At 41.8% G+C, this 23,608-nt stretch overlaps 2 protein-coding genes across 2 annotated transcripts; both read right to left on the bottom strand.

Moving 5' to 3' along the window:
- Nucleotides 1–339: 339 nt before the first annotated feature.
- LOC149835582 (uncharacterized) lies at nucleotides 340–2,453 on the bottom strand. Its single transcript, XM_090010585.1, has one exon. It carries the CDS (start codon nucleotides 2,245–2,247, stop codon nucleotides 355–357), a length of 1,893 nt encoding a protein of 630 aa, XP_089866711.1. The 5' UTR covers nucleotides 2,248–2,453; the 3' UTR covers nucleotides 340–354.
- Nucleotides 2,454–10,128: 7,675 nt separating this feature from the next.
- XRCC3 (homolog of X-ray repair cross complementing 3 (XRCC3)) lies at nucleotides 10,129–23,406 on the bottom strand. The gene is given in 3 exon segments (XM_090009619.1): nucleotides 10,129–10,952; nucleotides 10,954–10,997; nucleotides 22,821–23,406. Coding segments are annotated over 3 exon segments (1,428 nt in total). The 3' UTR covers nucleotides 10,129–10,154.
- Between the last annotated feature and the right edge of the window lie 202 nt (nucleotides 23,407–23,608).

Raw genomic sequence — 23,608 nt, 5'->3', positions numbered from 1 at the left:
TTCATTGTTGCGTCTTGCTTGGTTCCTCTTATGCTTCTTACATGTTTCTTGCTTGAAGGTATTTTCTAAATACTCACTTCTTGCTTTACTTGGGCCCTGTTTGGGAGCTTGTCGTTGGAGTTGGGATGTAACCGGAGTCCGTTATATGACATGGCACTGAATATGAGTAATTGGCTGATGTTTGGGAGGAGTTAGAGGGAGTCAAGATTTTTTGCTGGAAATCAGCTGACTCAACTCCTCCAAAATACCTATTTGAGCTCCTCTTAAAAATATGAGGTATTTGCAACTCCTTGAATCACTCTGGTTGCCATGATCTGAAGCACCAAAACTGTTTAAAAATAAAAATAAAAAGAATCACTCTATTAGGTCATAGGATGAAAGAATTTTGTTACAAGGCATGTATCCAACTCTTTTCATCTGTCCATGTATAATCTGAAGCAAATCGTATATCTCATCGACTTGGCGGTGAGATTTGTCGCGTGCAACAAACACATGTACCCTGTTCTGCACTTCAATCCAACTACATCCTGGCTGCTTCTTCAACCCTTTGTTCTTTAGCTTTAACCGCACACTTGCAGCTTCTTTCCATTTTCCAGCTCCAGCATAAATATTTGACAACAAAAGGTATGTCCCTGCATTCTCCGGTTCCACTTCTAGAAGTCTCTTTGCTGCATACTCCCCAGTTCTTAGATCTCCATGGAGAGTACAAGCAGCAAGGAGTGCACCCCAGATGCATGCCGTAGGCTTAATCTCCAAACGTTTTATAAAATTGACAGCTTCTTCAAGCCTGCCAGCACGGCCACATAAATCCACCATGCAAGCAAAGTGATCTTCCCGCACTCTTATCGATTTGTTTCTGATCATGGTGCGGAAAAGCTTCAATCCTTCATCAACCATGCCAGCATGGCTGCAAGCAGATAGAATTCCAACATAAGTAACATCATCTGGTTCAAATCCACAGTCCAGCATTTCATGAAAGATTTGAATTGCTTCTTTTCCATGGCCATGATGTGCATAAGCAGCAATCATCCCATTCCAATAAACCACATCCTTCTGCACTGCCCTATCAAAAATCAGTCTGGCAGTTTCAACTTCTCCGCATTTTGCATACATACTGATCAATGCTGTGTCAACAAATGAATTCAAGTGGTATCTAGTTTTACAAACAATTTGATGGATCTGCTTTCCTTCACCCAGCCCAGCCAGACTGCTACAAGCACCAAGAACACTAACGAATGTACCCTGGTTGGCACTAATACCAGCCCTCTGCATCTTGGAGAACATCTTTATTGCTTCTTCACTGTGACAACATTCTGAGTAACCCATTATCATTGCTGTCCAAGTGACCACATTCCGCTCACTCATTTCATTGAATAGCCGTCGCGCCATTTCCATATCACCAATCTGGATGTATCCCGTTATCATATTATTCCAAGAAGCCACATCTCGCTCTGGCATCTCATCGAAAAGCGTCTGAGCATCCTTCAGGCGTGAATTCTGTGCATAACCAGCAATCATGGAATTCCAGGACACAACATTTCGTTCAGGCATTTTATCAAACAGCAGCCTAGCATCATCGATCCTACCATTCTGTGCCAAACCTGCAACCATGGCGGTCCAAGAAATCACGTCTCTGTTCGGCATCCTCTTGAAAAGATCCAAAGCCTCCTCGATTCTCCCACACTGAGCCAGTGCCGATATCATCGTATTCCACGAAACCACATTTCTCAGGGGCATTTCATCGAACAGTTCACGGGCACGATCGATTCTGCCGTTCTGGGCAAACCCTGCAATCATGGTGTTCCAAGAAACGGTGTTCCTCTCCGGCATCTCGCCAAATAGCTTCTCCGCTTCCAAGACCCGCTTCGCCTGCACATACCCAGCGAGCATCGCGGTCCAAGTGATCACGTTCTTCCTTCCCGCCCGGTCGAAAAGAGCCCGAGCCTCTCCAACCAGCCCACATTTTATATACCCCGAGATCATAGCCGTCCACGATACAACATCTCGTTCAGGCATTTCTTCGAACACTTGGCGCGCGTCCGAAACCCTGCCTTCTCGGCTCAACTTGGTGATCATGTAGTTGGCCCGAGAGACGTTTCCGTCGGGACTCCAATCTCTTTGAGCGTGGGAGATGGGTTTTCGCGCAGCGTAGCAGAAGAAACATCGAAGAATCTCGACACCAACGACCCATTTTCGCCCACGCGCTCGCAACGCGAAGGGTGCGGAAACCACAGAGGCCACCGCCATCGCTCTCTCTACGATTCCCTTCTGGTTCTTCTCTCCTTCTTCTCCTCGTCAGACCCATCTTCGGTAGTTCACGTTCATGGCAGGGAAACCATGAGAAGGGAAAATTCGGGAACTGCAAAAATCGTGATTTTCGTGATCTTGCATCCACATAGCTTCGCCGATCATGGCGAAGACGGACGACTTCAACCGTCAGTCTCAGACGCAGAGAGGCTGACAAGTAAATGGACCGGGTCGGGTTTATGTACAACCCAACGGGAGCTAACTGGATGTGGGTTCAAACTTCCAACGCAATCAGACCCGGACCCTGTTGAGCGACCCGCTGCCAGATCCTAATCCGATCCAATGTCACAACTCCAAATCTCGGTTTCGTGGTTTTCACGGTGTAGGGAAATTTCTTACAATAAATTAAAAAAAAAAGTTTTCTTTTCCAACCTTCAAAAAAAAAACAACACTTAAAGAGCTGATCTCTATATAAAATCAAGTACATAGTTCACATTTGTAAACATAAAACAAAAAAACTTGAAAAACACATTTAGCAGGCATCATTTAACATCATTTAGCACCTACCCATTGCTCATACTCTATACGTAATGGGTAGATGCTAAATCAAATACGTTAAATAATACGTGCTAAATCGGTATTTTTACTCTTTCAGTATTTTTCTTTTTTGCAGTTCCAACCCCATAAATGTGTTCAGCATGGCCGATTTATGAAGAATCTATACCTGAATCATGCGTTTTTTATGAAAAAAATGATATTTGGGTCCTAGAAAATTTACAAAGATTTTGGATTTTTTGAACTATATAAAATCCCAACCATGTACCGGCATCGAACACTTGAAGAGTTGATCCTATAAAATCAAGTACATAGATCATGGTCATAATTTAAAAATATAATTAAAAAACCTGAAAAACCTATTTAGCATGTATCATTTAGCACCTACCCATTACTTTATACATTTATACTTATATACTAGGGTAAAAATATATGAAAAGATTGAAAAGTTCAATTTTCTTACAAAATGAACACTTCAACAACGTATCCCTATAAAATCAAGTACATAAATCACATTTGTACGATCAGAATTTAAAAAATAAAATGAAAAACCTGAAAAAACACATTTAACACGCATCATTTTTACATATTTCATTTAGCACCTACCTATTGCTGATACTTTATACGAGTAATGGGCAGGTGCTAAATCAAATATGCTAAATAATATGTGCTAAATGGGTTTTTCTATCTTTCAGTATTTTTTTTGGGAGTTCTGACCCCATAAATGTGTTAGGCATGGTTCATTTAAGAGGAATCCACACCTGAATCATGTGTTTTTTTATGAAAAAAATGATATTTGGATTTTAAAAATTTTATAAAGATTTTAGACCGATGACTTTTTGAACCTTATAAAATCCCACACATGTACCGGAATCGAACATCACATCTGTATGGTCAGAATTTAAAAATTAAACAAAAGAACCTGAAAAAAACATTTAGCACTAACCATTACTCTATACATATATAATTATATACTAGAGTAAAAAAAATATGAAAAGATTTAGGAGTTCAATTTTTTTTTCATATTTTCCTTTTTATAAGTGTGAACCAGTGTTGTCAAAATTGTATCGGACCGTGAATTGTGCAAACGAATTCAGGGAATCGGCTGATTCCGATTCTGAACTGAATCGATCTGAATGACAACCTTTTAACATGTCAGAAAAAAATATTGAAATAATGTTCAAAATATCAAAAACTATTTTAAACCGTTTTTAGAAATTATTTAAAAATTAAGCCAATTCAGGCAGATTCACAACAATACCCACAACATTGGCGTGAGACATAGGTAGGGGTGTCAAGACCCAGGTGAGTCTGAACCCGGATTTTTTTTGAGGTGTGGGTACCAGGTCTGGACCTGGACCCTATCAGGTCTACTATAAGAAAAATCATACTCGGACCCTATAAGAATTTACATAAACTACACCCGGTTCATACCCTTTTTGTACTGAAAATAACAGGTCTTAAGCAAAACTCAGGTAGAACCCGGGTTTGGCATGAAATTTCACACACAATACCTGACTCCATATATTAATGGGATCCTTTGAGTCCGACCCAGTTTTAGCCGTACCCCTGTTTTCTTTATAAAAAAAAGGAAAAAATGTTTTTTTAATTAAGCATAACCACGGTTAGTTACCAACCGGGGGGGGGGGCGCTCCGGTTGTCTGGTAGGAGCAGCTAGTGCATGTCACCTTGTGTTGGGACGTTGCAAGTTCAAATCCCAATGGTATCGTTAATTATATAACTGTTAGGGGTCTGCCTAACCCCAGCTTGCCTTTCAAAAGAAAAAAAAACGACGGTTAGTCGCCTCTCTTAATAGGAAACAATTATCAATGGTTTGGTTCTGGTTCAGAGCTAAGCGGGTCCAACTTGGATCTATCTTTTTACACTATCTGTATCAGGTCCGGACTGGGTTTGATTAGACCCATTATAAAGAAAACCATACCTGGGTCTTAAAAGTCTGATATAGACTGCACCGTTAAACATGTATATGCATCTATCTAACAACCGTTAATGAATCTAGGGTTACAGGCTTATACATGTGCAGCAACCCCAATGGCATGTTATTTGGGTAGGTTTCAATGAGGATATCCAACCCATTGACAGCCCTAGTTTACAACCCTATTGAGCAGTGATCAGTCCGACCCGACCCGAGCCTTTTGGCTGTATTGGAAATTGAAGTATAAAGCAGCGTAGATACGGGGTGCATGCCAAACTGTGAGAGAGGGAGGACGCTTCTGTTAGTGTGGAGCAGCAGGGAAGTCTGGGTCTGCAAACATTTTGGAAATGTGGGTGCTGAAAGGAGTATGCTGATAGGGGTGTGGACCAAAGACTACAGCATATGCTATCTATGCTGCAAATCCGAGGATTGCCAAGTTCTTAAGCCTCGGCCATCTAGCGACAATTGATGGTAAGATTATACTGTGTGCACTTTGTAAGGTTCCTTTCCCTGGATCCCCCAACTTGGGAAACTTGAACGCTTCGATGTTTAGCATCTGCGGTATTTTTGAGGAGAGACTTGCCTCATGGAAGACTTGACTTTCTTCCTCTTTTCCCTCATCCGTGCGTCAATCCTCAGCCTTCTTTTCAAATTCTCATCAATATTTTTTGTCTTTGCCTTCTCTTCGTCATCCTTGTTCTGCATCTTTCATTCTTCAGAGTTCTTCCTTTGGTTCGTAGCCTCGATATCTGATGGATAATCCTCCGCATAATACGATTCTAAGGCTTTTTCTCTGTCTTCATCGTTCTCAATCTTAAGTATATTTTGGTATCTTTCAAAAACCTTAGATAGATGAGACTGGCGGATCACTTCTCTAATAGACAACCCATAAAACGACGGGATATCTCTAATCTGATGAGGCGCAGACATTGCTAACCTGCACAACACATTACACGATCATCATGATTAGAAATCGTCGGAATATTTGGGTTCATAAGAAACAAATCGTTGTATAAGAAGCAATCTTCATATTGAAGAAACACAACGTTACACGAAACTCACCGAAACGATGAGAATTTGGATATTCCAACTGTAGAGTAAGCAGCGGTAAGACGGAAACAGATGCTCTGGAACAAAGGGAAAGGATGCTTCGACGACTCCAGATGAAAGCAAAGAATCTCCGGTAGAGTGCTTAGAGCGAGAATGAATTGTTTTGAACTATTTGAATCCTACAACATAACGCTTGCTACATACGCAAACTCTGCGGAACGTTCGTTGGCGCGATAACGATGGAGGGCAGTTTTGTCCTTTTCACGAACCGACGGTTCAGTTTTCTAGAAAGAGGATATTTATGTCAGTTCGAAGAAGATGAAGCGAATGGCGGTAAAGGGTACTTAAGTCTTTGTTGCGGCACCAAATTACGATGCAGTATGATGCGGACGGTCATCGGGAACCATGCCGGTCTCGATCGTATACGTGACGCTATTTGGAAGCCCCGAACATGAGATCTCAGTACCGGCCCGGTTGGGGGGGACATATAACCTGCTTTGCAAGATAATAACCCCCCTTGAAACCTCCCACTGCTCTGTACGGTTTCTCAAAGAAAATCTTGATCTTCTCTAGACTTTTTAAACTGAAGCAAATATCTTGATCTAATTCTAAACTGAAAGTTCATATTGGGATCTGCAAAATCATGAGTAGTTTCAAATCTTACACCCTCGACGAGTACTTTGGGGTCTGCCGCCCCAACCGAGAAACTTTGTTTCTAATTCGATGCATCAGTCATCAACTTGCTGAAGTTGATAGCACTAGTTTCGTCATTCCTTCCATCATCTCCCGGAAAAATCATGAGATTCCAATCCTGCACCATTTACAGGTGGAGCCCCTACATCAGCTGCCCCACCTGAAAAACTGGGTTCCTGACTGATCGATGCTCGATTCACGTTTCTGTCAGTCGCCTCCTTGCCGGAGATGTTGGCATTATTAGTTTCATTGCGCGTTACAAATTATCCTGCTTCTTCGTTCCTCTGATCTTTGGTTTCACGTTTATCTTCATTCTTCTCAGGCAGCTTGCACACTTTGTATAGTTCACAATCATCCAACTCCAAAAGACATTTCGTTATTATAATTAGCAAGAGGCGAAGATAAGTTAAATCACAGACTCCTGCTGTGTATCTATATTAGAAGAGAAATAACATTAAGAGAGAGAGAGCATCACCGTCACTGAATTGTTCTGCTTGTGTTCCTGTTGGTGTCTGGTAAGCGGTACTCATACATCATCAAATAGTCATCTTCACTCCAATCTTTTGCTTATGCTTGTTAAGAATGGGCTTGTTAGCACCAGTTGATTTTCGATAGCCTGATCCAGTAGATCAGCTGAGATTCCATTTGAATCCATTGGACAGAAAATTGTCCAAGGTTGCCTGGATGTCGTCCATCATCAAGATGAATGGCATCCAAAAGTTGTAAAAAAGGATAGCCCCCATTTGGACGATGTTCACTTTCATGACAGCGATTAAAAAATAGACGGCTGAGATTCATCCAAAACAAGAAGCCCTTGTTGGTTCTTGGTTGCTGTTCATTTAGATGATGGACGGCATCCAAAGTACCTTGGACAGTTTTCTGTCCAGGTCCCTTGGACCCAGGTGGAACCTAACCCAGACCTGATTTGAGATAATTGTTCTGAGTCCAGAACCGAGTTTAATCAGACTTACCTTAAGAGAAACCATACTGGGATCCTATAAGGATTCTATGAACCAGACCCAGACCATACCCATTAAACTAATATTTTTTCACTTTTTTATATTAAAAAATTGTGGATCTTAGTCGGGCTCAGGTCTAGTAAGAAATTTCACAAACCATAGCTCTATGGGTCTGACCCAAATTCTAAGACCTTCTTGTTTATCACCAAACCCAGTATGGTACGGATCGGGTCCGGGTCAAACCCTACCTCTTGACACCCCTACTTGGATGTGGAAGCATCTGTATGGTCTTTTACATAATGAAGACCCAAACTCATTCATCTTGCTAGACCAAGAAAAGCTTGGTGATGCATTTATGCAGGCATTAACCAAAGTTTGAAGGTGTGCTAGCTAGGCCTTATTTGGTAAGCCCGAACCTAATTAAGCCTAAGCGGCACCACCGTAAAGAAAGCCAAACATGCGATGGCTGCTTTGCTAGTTTACTAACTACATATACAGACACAACCCATGTTGTGTGACTTTTTCCATTGTCCAAACGAAGATGGACAAGATCTTTTTAAAGTATGAAGGTGACTAGATGAACACCTTTCTGTGTTCACAATTGTAGAGGTCTACAACCCCAATGGTGTCCTTAGACGCATAGTCTGAAGCAAAAGACTGCATCCACTAACAAAGGAAGTGATCCACAAGTTATTCATTGATGGGCCAAAACACAAAGCCTGGTCACATCTTCAAGTTTTCCTTCTCTATATAAAACAAGTGACCAAAGCACCTCTGAAAAAGAAGGAAAAAAGAACGTAAAGAATGAGAATAGCGATTTGTACTCACTTGTGTATGAAACGCTTGAGAAGATGGAGAAGCAAATGACGCTTAATGCACGAGTGCCATGATATCACCTGGGTGGGTCACCCAGAACAACAAAGGACTTCGGCATTGTTAGAATATGTGCTTTATTGGCCACAGATATGCAACGATGTGGACGCTTATGTACGGACTTGCTTGATCTGCCAACAAGATAAGCTCATAAATTAAAGACCTGGTGGATTATTGGAGCCCGTACCTATGCCAAGTCGTCTGTGAGAGTGCATAACCATGGACTTCATTGTGAGCTTGCCAAAATCTCAAAGTTACAATTTTATCTACGTGGTTGTGGATAAGTTTTTGAAGTATGTCATCTTTGTGCCTGCCCTTGCCACCTGCTTAGTTGCTGATATCGTAAAATTATTCGTGTAGAATGTGATCAAGTATTGGGGAATTTTCGAGAGTGTCATTAGTGATCGTGATGCCCACTTCATTGGCAAATTTTGGCGAGAAGTATTTTTCTTGATAGAGACAAACTTGCATTTCAGCAAAAGTTTTCACCCCAAATCGGTGAGCAAACAGAGAGAATCAATGACATGCTAGAGAAATATCCGTAGCATTTTGTCAGTTCCAATCAAAGAAATTGGGTTGATTTACTTGATGCTACTCAATTCTGCTACAACTTCTAAAAGAGTGAGTTATCCGACCATAGTCTATTCGAAGTTGCAATCGAACAAGAGTCGCAGCCTCCACACTGTTTTACTGTGCGAGGACATGGCAAAGCACCTTATGCATACCAGTTCGTAAAAAACTGGCAGGATCAGACATAGTTAGCAAATGCATATTTGAACAAGGCAACCAAGCGCATGAAGAAATGATCAAGCGAAAAGCGTCGATAGCAGAATTATATGTTGGAGATAAGGTGTTGGTGAATCTCTTCCTTGATCACACAACTATCTTTTGAGACCACCATCGGGGCCTCATTTGCAAGTATGACAACCTCTTCACCATCACCAAGCGCGTTGAAAACTTGGTGTACCAGTTGAACTTGTCATCAAATTTTCAAGAGCATCCGGTCTTTCATATATGCAACCTGAAGTTGATTCATGAAGACGAAGGAGACCCTCAACAGAGCATGCCACAACGTGCTACCATTCCACAATGTACACCATCAACGGTCAGCATCCCAAACAGAGAACCAAAAGTTATTCTCGACTACTCCAACAACTATCTCGGCAAAGTAAAAAAGTACTTGGTATAATAAAAATGTCTACCAAAATGTGAAACTACATGAAAGAAAGCTACTCATATGTTTTAGCATCATCAACTTATAGAGGACTACTATAAACAATTGGCATCAATGACTATAACAATTTAAGCGGATGAGTGTATTTCGGACTGCCATGTTTTCACCTTTTATTTATAATGTATATACATTTTTGGCACTCTCAAGTATTGTATATGGCCTTTTAGTTTAATAACTTTGTGGATTGGGCCTCTATGTCTCCTTCTTTATGGACTCTACTTACAAGTTATAAAAAAAGTTTTATGCATTCTTACTTTCATTGTGCTTGTGCATGCATACACTCATGCACTACCTTGCCAGAGCTTTTTGTATCTAAGCACCTGACACTGGCAAACCCCATATTGCCTTTAAAAAAAAAAAAACTTGTGTGATGGTGCAACATAAGGGAATCAATCTTTGATTTCCTTTGCATATAGGCAAAGACGGAATAAAAAAAAAGAATTCAAGACAACGGAGATGCAGAGCGAAGAAGCCTAATTTTTTTTTATAAAAAAAAGAATGCTCATATATTATGCCTGTCAATTACCAAAATACCCTCGTCAATTTCATTTTTCAATTGCAAAAAAAGAAAAAATGGATCCGATCTGAAAGAACAGACCATGACCCACTAATCCAACAAGCCATGGACACCGTCTCTGTCAATAATGAACTCGCAAGAAGAACCGTCGGGCAGATGTGGCGCGAAGACCACCTGCATCTTCCTTCGGGTTCGGGTCTGGTTTGGATCCAAAGACCCGAACTCACACTCCTGGCTCCTTGACAAGAACACCCTCGCGTTGACGCAGTTGGCCCAGGAGAGGCCCAACGCCGGGCACACCCTCCTCCCTGAGGACACCAGCGGCCGAGCTCCGCCCGCCTCCGGCCCGATCACGTCGCCGACCTGGTTCGTCACGACGACGGCGAAGCCGAACCGGGCCGCCTGGGCCTTCAGCCTGCCGGCGATCCGGAAGAAGAGGGCGGACCGGCGGACGAGGTCGGCGGAGGACGCATCGAACTCCGACCGGAAGAGCGCCGCGATGGAGTCGACGACGAGGAGGCGGAGGCGGGGGAGGATCGGGTCGAGGCGGTGGAGGAGGGAGAGGAGGTCTTCGGCCGTCTGGACGGAGTGAACGAACACGTTATCGAGGGGGGGCGCCGAAGGGCGGCTGCCCGGCGGGAGGCCGAGGAGGAAGGAGTCGGCAAGCTGGCGGAGGCGGCGGAGGGGGACCGGGGACTCGGAGGAGATGTAGAAGGTGGAGGCGGAGGGCGAGGGCGGGAGCTGGCAGTAGAGGAGGAGCTGGAGGCAGAGCTGGGTCTTGCCGGAGCCGTTCTCCCCGACGAACTCGGTGATGGAGCTGCACGGGATGCCTCCGGCGAGGAAGCGGTCGAGATTCCGGCATCCTGTGGTGAGCTTACGGCCGGAGCGGAGGAGATCGGCGGCCGTCGTCGTCGGGTGGTGGTTCGCCATTTCCTTCGTTAGATCTCGCCGGAATTTGGGGAAAAAAGGGGAGGAGTTGTGGCGTTTTGGGAAAGGCGGGAATTTTCCCTCTCCCGGTGTACCTGAGGATGTAAACGGGTCGGATTTGATCCACGTGTGAGCATTACCGAATCCAACATAATCAGGAGTCAGATTCGGATTTGGATGAGAAAAACTATTCCCGACCCGGACTGATCAGCTACTTAAGCTAATCAGGTGAGATATGTCCCTTTTAAATGTATTCAGATTTGGACATTAGTCTGATCTGGATCCAAATAATTAAACTTATAAACTGACTCGGGATCTGGTTATTAAAGGAAGTGATTTCTTTTACCGATCGGGTTTGGTTTGACATCCGATCCGGCCCTGAACCGACGGACGCCATTAGACTTTGCGTTTCACCCAAGGTAAGCCACTTTCCTTAGAAAGGGAAGCTCAAGAGGCAAAGTGTTTTTTCATAAGAGGTAAGAAAGGTTCTTTTTTGTGTTTATTAGGTTAGACCCCAGTCCCCCACTACATATTTCTCATGAAATGTCTGTTTCAACCAACTTAGATAAAAAGTCCTCTTTCCTACAAAAGATAAGAAAGATGATCTCTTTCATAAGAAAAGGCGTGAAACATAGAGCTCCCTAAGAACCACCAAAACCCTTTTAATAAATTTCCTGTTGGGACTATGTTTGGATATTACGCTTCAGTCAGATTTCCTACGATTTCGAACTCCAAGTCTTGGGATTCTTATCACCGACATTCATTCAGTCTTACATGTGCAAAGTAGCTTGGTGGGTCCCACCCACAGGGTAAGGCGTCACCTGCGCATTGATTTGATCATCTTACACAAAAATAGCTCAATGAGCCCACATGATGTCTGACTAGGGATGGAAATCTGGCCGGGCCCAATTAAGGCCCGACCCATATTGAGGCCCAAGCCCAGCCCGACTCAGTCACAATTGGGCTTGGGTCAGGCCAGGCCCTTCAAGCCCAACCCAGTTAATGGATAGGTCTTGTCGGGCCCTGTGCATTTTGCACATGGGCTGGCCTGATCGGACCAGGCCCGCCCTGACTTTATTCGGACTTGGGCTGCAAAGTGCAGCTCAAACCCGACCCAATTCGGGCAGGGTACCTGAAGCCCAACCCGATGGCCACCCATTTTTTTTTTGTTCGCTCATTTTTTGGTGTCAAGGGTGTAGGTAACTCCTTTTCTGACGAGAAAAGGGCGTCATTGGGTCGGTGGTGGTGGTCCTCCGCCACCAAACCTTCGATCCATCGGAAGAGACTGCCAGAGCCACATGGGAGGGGTGGATTCGACAGAAGAAGGAAGCGAAAACAAAAAAAACAAAAAAATTAAGCTTAGGGTTTCCTCAAACCCGATTTTTTTTTGTTTTTATACCTTTTTTCAAAGGTAAAATCACCAATAAGCTCATGTATATTTTCAGTAATCCCAGTTATATCCCTCTTGTTGTTGGTTTGCGAATTTTCCCTTTGTGTCCTTTATTTTTACAAAACAAAGCCCTCATTTTAAATTTTAGAAAGAGTATGTACTGCAGAAAATACCTGAGACAGACTTTTGATTTTCTGAAAATTACATCTTTATTACTTTTAAGAGTTTCGTCTTTTATGTTTTTTACAAATCCAACACTAACTTTTTTGAAATTACAGAAAAATAGTCAGTTTATGCAATTTACCTCATAAACCTCTATTTTGATTGAAATAAGTCAGAATCTAATACTCTTCCATATTTTTTAATATTTGCATGATAAAATATGTCTTATATCATGTATTTCTTGATTATGAACATGATATTTTAGGTATTCATGGCTAATGTTATATTGTTTATTCTTTTGTTGGATGTTTGACACATTTTTTATCATATTTTGTCAATGTATAATAACAAAAGTTAGAAAAATGATCAAAAACACACAAACTCACTGACACAAATTTTCAAACTTGAAAGAGGAGGATTCCTCTTGTTTTGAACCTTGAGGGCATTGAGAATGTCCTGCAAGTAGAAATGCAAGACCCTGTACTGCTATAGAAGTAGAAAAAAATAAATATAAAAAATATAAAAATAAATATAAAATAGCTAAAAGTATTATGCTCACATATTTGGATGATGACTTCATTAGGGTAATTGAGGATTTCTCCACATCTAAATCTATATTTGAAGTCATAGTCGTAACACTTGTAAATTTTTTTAATATTTAATTAAATAAATAGGATAAACAATACTCTAGGCTCTATGGAACCAATTTTTTTAGCACAAAAGATTACTCATCTCCAACTACGGAGATAAAAAAAACTCCACATTAGTCATGAGGTTGCAGGTTAAGGAACTCATGAGTGAAGTCAGATGCATTAGGTTGAGAGTGTTGGTTGCTCTCTCTCGACTAGGTCGTCCCTCACCCAGTACAAAGAAGGATGCTGATGCAGAGCATCCAGCGACAGAAGCAGATTTGGATCCCAATCCAAATATCCAGACTCGTTTCAGACATCGCTGCCCAAGGTGATCCACATGCTTGCAGGACATCCCTGGTCCTAGTGGATCTCCCAATTAGGCGATGCTCGTTGTGCTCCTTTTATTGTTTTGATTCCATTGTGAAATCATATTTTGGACTTTGTTTTAGCAATAATTATTTTTTGTAATCTTTTTTTATTTTAGTTTTTAGAAACCAAATTCTACGGATTCGGATAGTTCTGGTACCCTGTATGATCTTTTTGTGGTACTAGAGGGTGTATGGGGTCCAAGGGTAGTTTTTATTTTTTTGCAGATTCGCTTCTCTCTTGGTGTTGGTGCAGGATCCAATTCGCAGCCTATTCTGATCCGGATCTTGATCCGTCTTCATGAGGGGGGTTCTAGGTGGTGCCTAGGGGTGGCAATTTCTGACACGACCCGCCAACCCGCCTCTTAGGCGGGTTCGGGTTGGGCTTAAGCCAACCCGTTTAATAAACGGGTCGACCCGTGTAACCCGTTTATTAAACAGGTCGGGTTCGGGTTGGGGGTATGCCAACCCGCCAACCCGGCTGACCCGTTTAATAAACGGGTTAGGCGGGTGGGTCAACCCGTCTGCCCGACCCGTCAACCCGTCAACCCGACCCGCCAACCTGCCAACCCGATCCGTCAACCCGCCAACCTGACCCGCAAACCTGAAAACCCGTTTACCCGACCCAACCCATTTATTAAATGGGTTGGCGGGTCGTGTCGGGTTACCCGTTTATTAAACAGGTCGGGTTCGTGTTTGCCACAGCCGACCCGTTTAATAAACGGGTCGGGTTCGGGTTGAGGTATGCTGACACGCCAACCCGACCCGATTGCCACCCCTAGTGGTGCCACTTTAATGTGGTTCATCTTGGAACTCATTTGAATTTATGTTGATCAGTCAAAAGTCAATTTGGACTGTTGATGGAGTTAATGGCTCTTGGCAAGAACGAGGCTGACACACTCATTTTTGGCGTAAGGCTTGGGAAGGCCCATGACCAAGTAAGCAAAGTCCTTAATTAGGAGAGGTCGTCCAAGGGGTTGGAGGAGCTTCTTCATTTTCGTTTTTGGTTGTGTGGCTGGTGCTAGAGTGAGAAAAATCAAGTTGTTGGTGTGGTTGATACTTAAGAAAAGCTTTTGAGTGTGGATGTTTGGTGCAAGGTTGCTTGGAGAAGAAGGTGAAACTGTGTATCACCTTGTGAGTGTAGAAGTGGAACTCATGGGTGGTTTCATTCGTTGAGGTTGATCTAAACTTGTTCATGGTGGCTGAGATTTCGGCACCTTCGTTCATGACTCATTTGTTGTGGCGTTGGTTGCTTCCCAATGATGGCCATTCCAACTTCAAACCGGATAATCGCGGGGTCTTTATTTTGTTTGTTTACTTTGATCATATGAAACTTATGTTGATCGTTTCATCTTGCTGAAAGTGTGACTAGTTCATTGACTCTTTTGAATGCATGATTAGATCATTTTTATGTTAAAAATCAGATTGCTCAATCAAGTTAATTCTCGGAATATTCAGTGTGATTTAAAACTCGTTATTTCAATAAATTTTGTAAAATTGTTGTCTCAGTTTGTCAGAGACACCTTCAAAGAAATGGTTATATCAGTCTCGATACTGATCCGATTTGGATGCTTTTTAGCTTCTCGAAAAGCTAAGAAGATTGTCTTCAACTTTGTAGTTAAGACTATTTTATGATTCAGTCGTTTAAGGCCCTGAAAATTGTTGTCAAAGTCTCAGACTGACAATGATCCACTATTATTAATTTGGTTCAGAACACTCCTAATAGTGTTCGGTATTTTGTCGTTAACTGAAGATCCCCTACATGAAAATTAGAATTTTTTTATTCTGTGAAAAGCTAACATCTTTCATGTTTGGTGATTTTATTGAATCATTGTCTTTGTATTCCGAAAATATCAATTTCTATTGTCATTGAATACTTGAATGTCATTTCCTGCAACAATATTTTTTTATATCATTATGGATATTCAAAAAATCGTAGAGGATTGTAGAGACATCAGAAAATTACAAACTTTAATGTTCTGAAAAGGTCTGGATCTGACCTTTATTTCGTCAGTTGTGAGTTTCTGCAAACTTTAACGTTTGAAGGGTGAAAATCCCTTCAAACAGTTTGCCTCTGAATTTTGATAATCTGTGTTGGACTTGTTTAACAGTCCCGGTGTCGAGTCCGTGGATTAGAGGTTCCTGCTCCGAATCTGGTGTGTCTAGATTTGTTGGAAATCTGTGCAAGTTACGCACAACTTTTATTTGGACCACCTTTGTCGAAACAGAGTGCACAGGTCCCGAAAATCTATTTTTTCCAGAGTTTTGTTCGGACTCTACATCGTATAAGCTTCCGCATGCATTTGGATCCGTTTGAATCCTAGATCGTGGATCGGTGTGTACCGAGTCTACTGTAGCATTGCATCAGATGCTAAGTTCGAGTAGAACGAGAAATGCAAACAAAGTTTTCAAGAAATAAAGAAGTGATTAACCACTGCATCAATGTTAGTTCTACCTTCAGGCACTTGCGGTTTTACCATTTATAACGATGCATCACATAAAGGATTGTGTTATGTCCTGATGCAGCATAGCAGAGTTACCATGTATGCGTCTCAAAAATTAAAGGTGCACGAGATGAATTACCCAACTCATGATCTGGAGTTGGCAGCAGTAGTGTTTGCACTCAAGATTTGGCAACACTACTTATACAAAGAACAATTTGAGGTCTAAATTGACCACCAGAGTTTGAAATATTTGTTCTCCCAAAAGGAATTGAATATAAGGTAAATGCGATGACTTGAGCTACTCAAGGATTATAAATTTCAATCAAAATATCATCTAGAGAAGCCTAACGTAGTGGCTGATGCACTCAGTCGGGAAACAGAAGTAGCCATAAGACTGTCCTTATCAAACCTGCTTGTCAGCATTGTGGAACAAAAAGTAGAAATGTAATGTCTACCAGGTCGGTTGATGTTTGTCCAGACGACCTTAGGGTCTGAAATTTGGGACAATATCAAGAGAAGCAACCCTTAGATCAAGAATTTGAAGGAAATAAATTAGCAGTATCTAAAGGTGAAGTTTTAGATTTCAAAGTTGATGACCAAGGTATTCTGAGGTTTCAAGATTGAGTGCGTATTGCTAAGGATGAGAAATTTAGGAAACAACTTCTAGATGAGACTCATTATTCTAGGTACTTCATTCACCCTGACAATACGAAGATGTATAGGGATTTGAAGAACAACTTCTGGTAGAATGGAATGAAGAACGATGTTACTGATTTTGTTAGCAGATGCCTTGTATGTCAGCAAATAAAGATCAAACATCAGAGACCGGGTGGATTCTTGCAACCGCTGCCCATCTCTGTACGAAAGTAGGTAGATATCACAATGAATTTTGTGATAGACTTTCCTACGATCAATGAAGGATTAAATGTGATCTGGGTGATTGTCGACAAGTTGACGAAGTCTGCACATTTTCTCGCATGCAAGACAACGTGTTCCTTTGAAATGTTGGCTTGTCTCTTTATTAAAGAGATAGTGAAATTGCACAGAGTGCGAAACTCTATTGTATCCAACAGAGATTTGAAATTTACCTCCAAGTTTTGGCAAAGCTTTCAAGAAGCAATGAAAACACAATTGAAAATGAGCACAACTTTTTCATCATTCGATAGATGAACAGTCGGAAAGGACCATTCAAACGCTAGAGAATATGTTGTGAGCTTGTGCATTAGAGTATCATGACTCTTGACATGAGATTCTGCCATAAATAGAATTTGCCTATAACAATAATTTTCAGGTTAGCATTGGTATGGCTCCCTACGAACCTTTATATGAGAGGCATTGTAGAATGTCCCTGTGTTGGGACCAAGTAGGTGAGAGGAAGACATTAGGACCAGAATTGGTTCGACAAATGGAAGAGCATATCAAATTCATCTGTGAAAGACTCCTAATAACTCAGAGTCATCAAAAAAGTTATGCAGGTAAGAGGTGACATAAGTTGGAGTTCGAGCAAGGTGACCAAATTTTCTTAAAGATATCACCTTTTAAAGGAGTAATGAAGTTCAAAAAGAAAGGAAAATTAAGTCCAAAATATATTGGACCCTTTGAAATCTTGAAAAAGATAGGTTTTACAACCTATCAGTTAGCATTATCTCTATCACTGTGCATGTATCCATGTTAAGAAAATATGTGTCAGATATTTCGCACATACCGAATACGATCAAATCAATGATGGATATTAAAGAAGACTTAAGTATTAGTGAAGAACCAATAGAGATTTTAGAATTCAAAGAACATAAATTAAAAAAGAAGGTTATTTCGATGGTCCTAGTAAGATGAAAGCATCACAACAAGAATGAAGCTACATGAGAGTGTGAAACAGACATTCGTGCACAATTTTCTCATTTATTTGTAGGTAAGATTTAGGATAAATTTTCTTTTAATGAAAGTGAAATTATAATGCCTACCAAGTGAGATTAAAACCCACCTGGTTCAGTTACGAAAATGGAGAGGGCATGACCCCTCTCTCTCCCATTAAATGGGTAATGGGGGAGAGGGCCCCTGCCTCATTCAAGTAAAGAGGGTAACCCCTTTTTCTCCTAGGTATGGGTAGTGAGGAGAGGGGAAACTCCTCTTAAAGAGGAGAGGTGATGGGAGAGGAGTAACGCCCTTCACCCATGGTTTGTAAAAGCCATGGCCCCTTCTCTTTCTCAGCCTCATTTTCATTAAGAGAGAGAGAGAGGAGAAGAAGGGGGTGGCGAGGAAGGCATCACCAGCGACAGGAGGTAAGTCAGTTCTTTGCTTTCCTTTAAAAAAAAAAATAGCAACCACCACGATTGTCGACGACGATGGTGGGGCATCGTCAAAGAGGAGAGAGAGGCAGAGATAAGGAGTCGCTCCCTGTCCCTGCCTCCCTCATTGAGGAGGTGTAGAGGGGGCATTCCCTCTGTCCTCACTATCGGCAACCACAGGGATTGTCGGCTCGATAAAAAAAAAGAGAGGGGCGGGGACAGGGATTTATCTTGTCCCTGCCACCCTTAATGGAGAGGCACAAAGGGGATCACCCCTCTGCCCTCACCACCAACAACACAGTTGCTGACAGCCTACTATTGTAGAAAAAAAAAAATAGAAGGGAGAGGGGGCGGACTGCCGTTGTCAACTGTTGTTGCCGACGGTGCCGCCACGTTAATAGTGGGAGGCAGGGGGTGCCCTGTCTCAACCACCGGCAACCCTACGATTGCCGGAGGCCGTAATAACAGAGAGAGAGGGGAGAGATAGAGAGTTTCACTCTCTGTCTCAACCCAACAAAAAAAAATATACCAGACCGACTTGGTCTGGATATACCCCAAACCGAGTCAAGTCTAATTGTTTTAGCATACCGACTCGATCCAAGCCAAGTTGGGTCTGCTATTGACAGACCAACTCGATCTAGACCGAGTTGGGTCTGCTATTAACAGACCGACTTGGTCTAGACCAACAAATTTTGTTCCTCCTTTTATGTTGTTCCCAGGCATTTTCATTTTAGATATAAAGTGTGTTTGTGTGCTGAGAACACTGTTTTGGCAAGTCTAATCTCCTCTTCTTCGACATGATCTACATACAAGCTCATTGCCATTCATATTACAGGCTTACAACAGTGTTGGGTTAGGACTTCTTTCAATATTCATATTATAGCAGTATTATCTTACAAAGATTTGTAGTGATTATATATATATATATATATATATATATATCATTCATATGATATAATTTCTCCGTATTGGGTTTTCAATTTGTGGCTTTTCTTTGCTAGTGATATTTTTAATTTCGAAGTTCTATGTGATTTCGTTATGATCATTTGGTGTTTGTTGCTTATGTTGTTCAGGTGAAATCTGTATATGTTTCCAACTCAACAGTCACTAACATTTGAGTTCTGAGTTATGCGCCGCATTGATTGTAATCCATCCTTTGGAGGTAATTTTTATTGATTGATGGTTTAGGCTCACATTATATAAGAACATCATGCTCTGAGATGCTTTAGAAAATTGTTTGTTGATAGAATTCAGGATATATTTGTGTATAACCTTTAAGGAGCTTAGTCTTACACTGTTGTTTACCTATTTGCTATATCGCATGGGTATCCTGGACAACTAAAGAAATGTGATTCTAAGGACTTGATTATAGTTCTAATATTTTAATATGTGGGAGTGTTTTCTTAAGTTGTCCCCACGTTGACCTTCCAACTGTGAGGGAATTTTTTTTCTTTACTTGAATGACTATTGGTGACAGTCTTAGCTATCACCAATACTCATTTTTTTTAATGTTCATTTAAGAACTAGTGACAGGTCAAGCTTTCACCATTAACTTGTATTTGTGACGACATAGCCGTCACCAATACACATAGAGGTGTCACTTGTGTGGACCTATAGTGACGGCCAAAAAAGCTTATATTGAAAGCTTCAATTAGTCACTATAAATAATAGCGACAAGACTTATAGTGTTGGACACTAAGCCGTCACTATAACTTATATTGACGGTTTTTTTTTACTTATAGTGATTACTTGGAGCCGTCACTATAAGTATTTTTTGGCATAGTGTTTGAAGTGTATGTCAATAGTTTGAAGTATATTGAATGTTTGAGGATGTACGATTGAAGTTGAATGACTTGAATGTTTAAAGTGTAATGTTGTTTTCGTTGAATGTATGTTTGAGTTGTTAATTTTAGTATATTTGAAGTATTTGTTGAAGCGTATATTTTAAGTATTTAAACATAAAAAAAAATTAAAACTAATTGATAGTTTTTAATTTGCAGGTTTATATCCTATAACGGCGACATTCCTGTCTTGCCTTTATAGGCGAGATCTCTTTCTCGCCGTTATAGCCAGCCTATAACAACGAGTTAATTATCCCTGTTATAGCCTACAACGGTGAGTTAATTCTCGCCGTTATAAGCTATAACGGCGACATAGGAATGGTATAACCTAAAAGTAGCCTATAACGGCAACACAAGAATGGTATATCATATAGGTAGCCTATAGCGGCGTTACAAATATCTCGCCATTAAAACAATTTCACCGCTATTAGTGTTTCCAGTTGTGGTGAGTAATCTCGCTGGTGTTGGGTAACTTTAATAGCAACTATAAATGTTATAGTTATTGGTCAACAAAGACCATTTCATTAGCGAATTATAGGACAATAGCTGCAAGAATTAGAGCAATAGCAGCAAAAAAAAAAAAATCACTGCTATTGACCCTCATCAAAGAATTCCATCGAAGAATTGTTTGGATTTTTTATTGAACCAAATTGAATCTATACGTGGATGTCAAGAGCCGAGATGGCTGGAAAAAATAAAAATAAAATAGATGTACAATCTAAATGAAATCACAATGTACGGAACTAAAATTTGGGGCAAAAGCAAAACCTAGGTTTATCTGAACCTGCTGAGGGAGTAGGCACATTTCCTGAAGTTAGCAAGTTATTTCCAGGAAAGATTTTCGCTGACGAAACTTCTGGTTAAATTCAGATAAAGATGGGAACAGAAGAAAGGGACAGTATTTTACCTCCTACTCCATTGAGTTTGGGGATCGTTCTGAGCGTCCACTTTTCCCGCTACAACTGCACCGTACACGGGAGCTTGCACAGAACAGCTTATATTCAAACACCTGATAAAACCAAGCTCTGGCGTGAACTGGACCCAGTTGTGTGAGGAGCTCCAAATCCGACGTAGAGCCGGCACTGGTTGTCAACGGGTCGGGTTTGGCTCAGACCAGAGCGGTACCAAACCCTTTGGTGAAAAAGAAGGAAGCCCGATTAGAATCCGGGTCGGATTAATATACGGAGCTGGGTTGGACCTTGCCCAACATTGGATTTTATGGAAATTCTGAAGCGGTTCCAACTGTGCATAGCTTGAGAAGATGCAGACATAAACTTGAGGGGTTTCCTATTTAGCTCTTAATCTCATGTATATGTATACGAGAGATCGTGCCAACCAACTGGTCCCTGTTGACAATATCATTCCCAAATTTCAATAAATGGATCAGTTTGAAAATCAATGAACCTTTTTAAGTCAGACCCGACCCTGCAATAGGAACGGTTTATACAATTTTCTTCTTTCACCGTAGGAAACTGGCTAGTAGGGATGCACACTAGCCAGGTTTGAGCCGAGCTTAGGCTGGCTCGGCTCGAGTAGAAAACTTGATTGTTTTTTAGCTCAAGCTGAGTTTGAACAACCTTTGCCTGAGATCGGCTTGAGTCAAGCCCTGAATAACTTTAATTTAAAAAGATTTTTTAAACGTTTGAAATTGGTGTAAAATGCTTCTTTTCTAAAGAGAGGAAACCCCGATTCGAGCCCAAGCTAACTTCCACGTATGACCAATGAAAATGACTTATCCACTAAGTTAAGACTTTTCTTTGTAACAATATCGTGAACAAAATGTATACATATGTGAAATCTTTTTTTTTATATATAACTATATGAGCCGAGCTTAATCGGGCTTATCGAGCTTGACCGTCTGTTCAAGCTCATCTTGTTTATGTGTACTAAGCCTGAATTCTTGTTTAAGCTCAGCTCATTTATTTTTTGAACGAGTTCGAGCCGAGCTTAAACAGGCGATGCAAGCCCGAGCTAGCTTGGCTCTTTGTGCATTCCTACTGGCTAGTGTTATTTACCCTTGACAAGTGTTCAATGTGAATATTCGAAGGTGCGCTAATTCCCTCGCTGCTGTGATAACATAAGAAATTTTGTTTTCTAACTTCAACTTCACAAACACAGCTCATTTAGTTAATGTTGTTGTTTTTGCAATTTTAAATATTTTCTTTTTAGTCAGCGGCTTAGAAGTTAATAGGAAAAAGTCTCAACTTCCAACAGCCAATATTCATTCCATACCATAAATAAAAGGGTCTTTCATCTTTCCTTGGTTATCTAGTCATTTACCTCAAACGCAGTGGTTTGATCTCAATATGAGTGGCAGGCTGCTCGCTTAGCTTATTTCTAGGTGAAGTGAAGCTGAGCGCTTCCAGGAGCTGGTCTAGTTCAGATAGGCTCGTGAGGAAAAAAAGCAACAAAAAAAAAAAATCCAAAGTAAACTGTCCGTTAGCGGTTTTACATTGTCATTTGGTCAAGTTCACTAAGTTGGAACGAATTAGGGGTGGCAAAATCTGACCCGACCCACCAACTCGCTTCTTAGCCGGGTTAGGGTTTGGCTTAAATGGGTCGACCTGCCTAGCCCATTTATTAAACGGGTCATGTTCGTGTTAGGGGTATGCCAACCCGTCAACCCGTTTACACGAACCCGTCAACCCACAACCCGAGTGCCGCCAAATACACGAACACAAATCCTATTATGGTAATCGGGTCCCATCACCAAGATCGGTAGGTTCTTGAGTGAGATTCTGGCCGATATATGACAGCCTCGCCGAAACCCTAATCCCCCACCCAAAGCTGACAACGACGTGCTTTCTCACCAGAAAGGCACTCTTCGCGCGTATCTCGACACTAGAGAATAGGTTGTTGATCACGCCGGCAAACGATCCGGATGCCACCGTCGATCCGTCATGCTGCTTGGCCACAACCACTCCTCTGTTTTTGCAGAACCCTAGTCGGAGACGATCGATCGATTCTCCACCGCCGTTCTCCTTCAAGGGATCGTTTACCTCCAAACCCTCGCTCGTCTTCCGGTCAAAGAAGGAGTCGAGATCATTAGAGAATCCAATCGCCGACGATCTGGCCGTCTTCTTGATGGAGAAATCGTCGGCCCGAAGGCTGAACCGAACGAAGAACTTAGGGTCGTGGCCGCCGCGGAGGAGGTCGAACTCGATGCTCATGGAGAGCGGGGAGGCAGCGGGGGAGCCAAAGGGTCCGATGCCGGTCTTGACGACGAGGCGGAAGGTGTTAGAGGGGTCGTTGGGGCGGACAGAGGGACCGACGTCGAAGGCGGTTGTGAGGCTCATGCAGAGCTCGACGGCGGAATCTCCGATCGAGACTCGTTTATTAAACGGGTTAACCGTGTTGTGTCGGGTTAACCGTTTAATAAATGGATCGTGTTCACGTTTGCCACATCTGACCCATTTAATAAACGGGCCGTGTTCATGTTGAGGTATGCTGACCCGCCAATCCGACCCGATTGCCACGAATGCTGCTGTTACAATATCA

This window comes from Nuphar pumila, chromosome 6 (genome assembly GCF_984573655.1).
Source record: "Nuphar pumila chromosome 6, dmNupPumi1.hap1.1, whole genome shotgun sequence".
NCBI classification, from domain to species: domain Eukaryota; kingdom Viridiplantae; phylum Streptophyta; class Magnoliopsida; order Nymphaeales; family Nymphaeaceae; genus Nuphar; species Nuphar pumila.
Note: the sequence above shows the minus strand (reverse complement) of the source record. Positions and strands in the feature narration are given on the sequence as shown.

What these genes read in the sequence shown, in the direction of transcription:
- LOC149835582 (XM_090010585.1), bottom strand. Translation starts at nt 2,247, where the DNA reads ATGGCGGTGGCCTCTGTGGTTTCCGCACCCTTCGCGTTGCGAGCGCGT.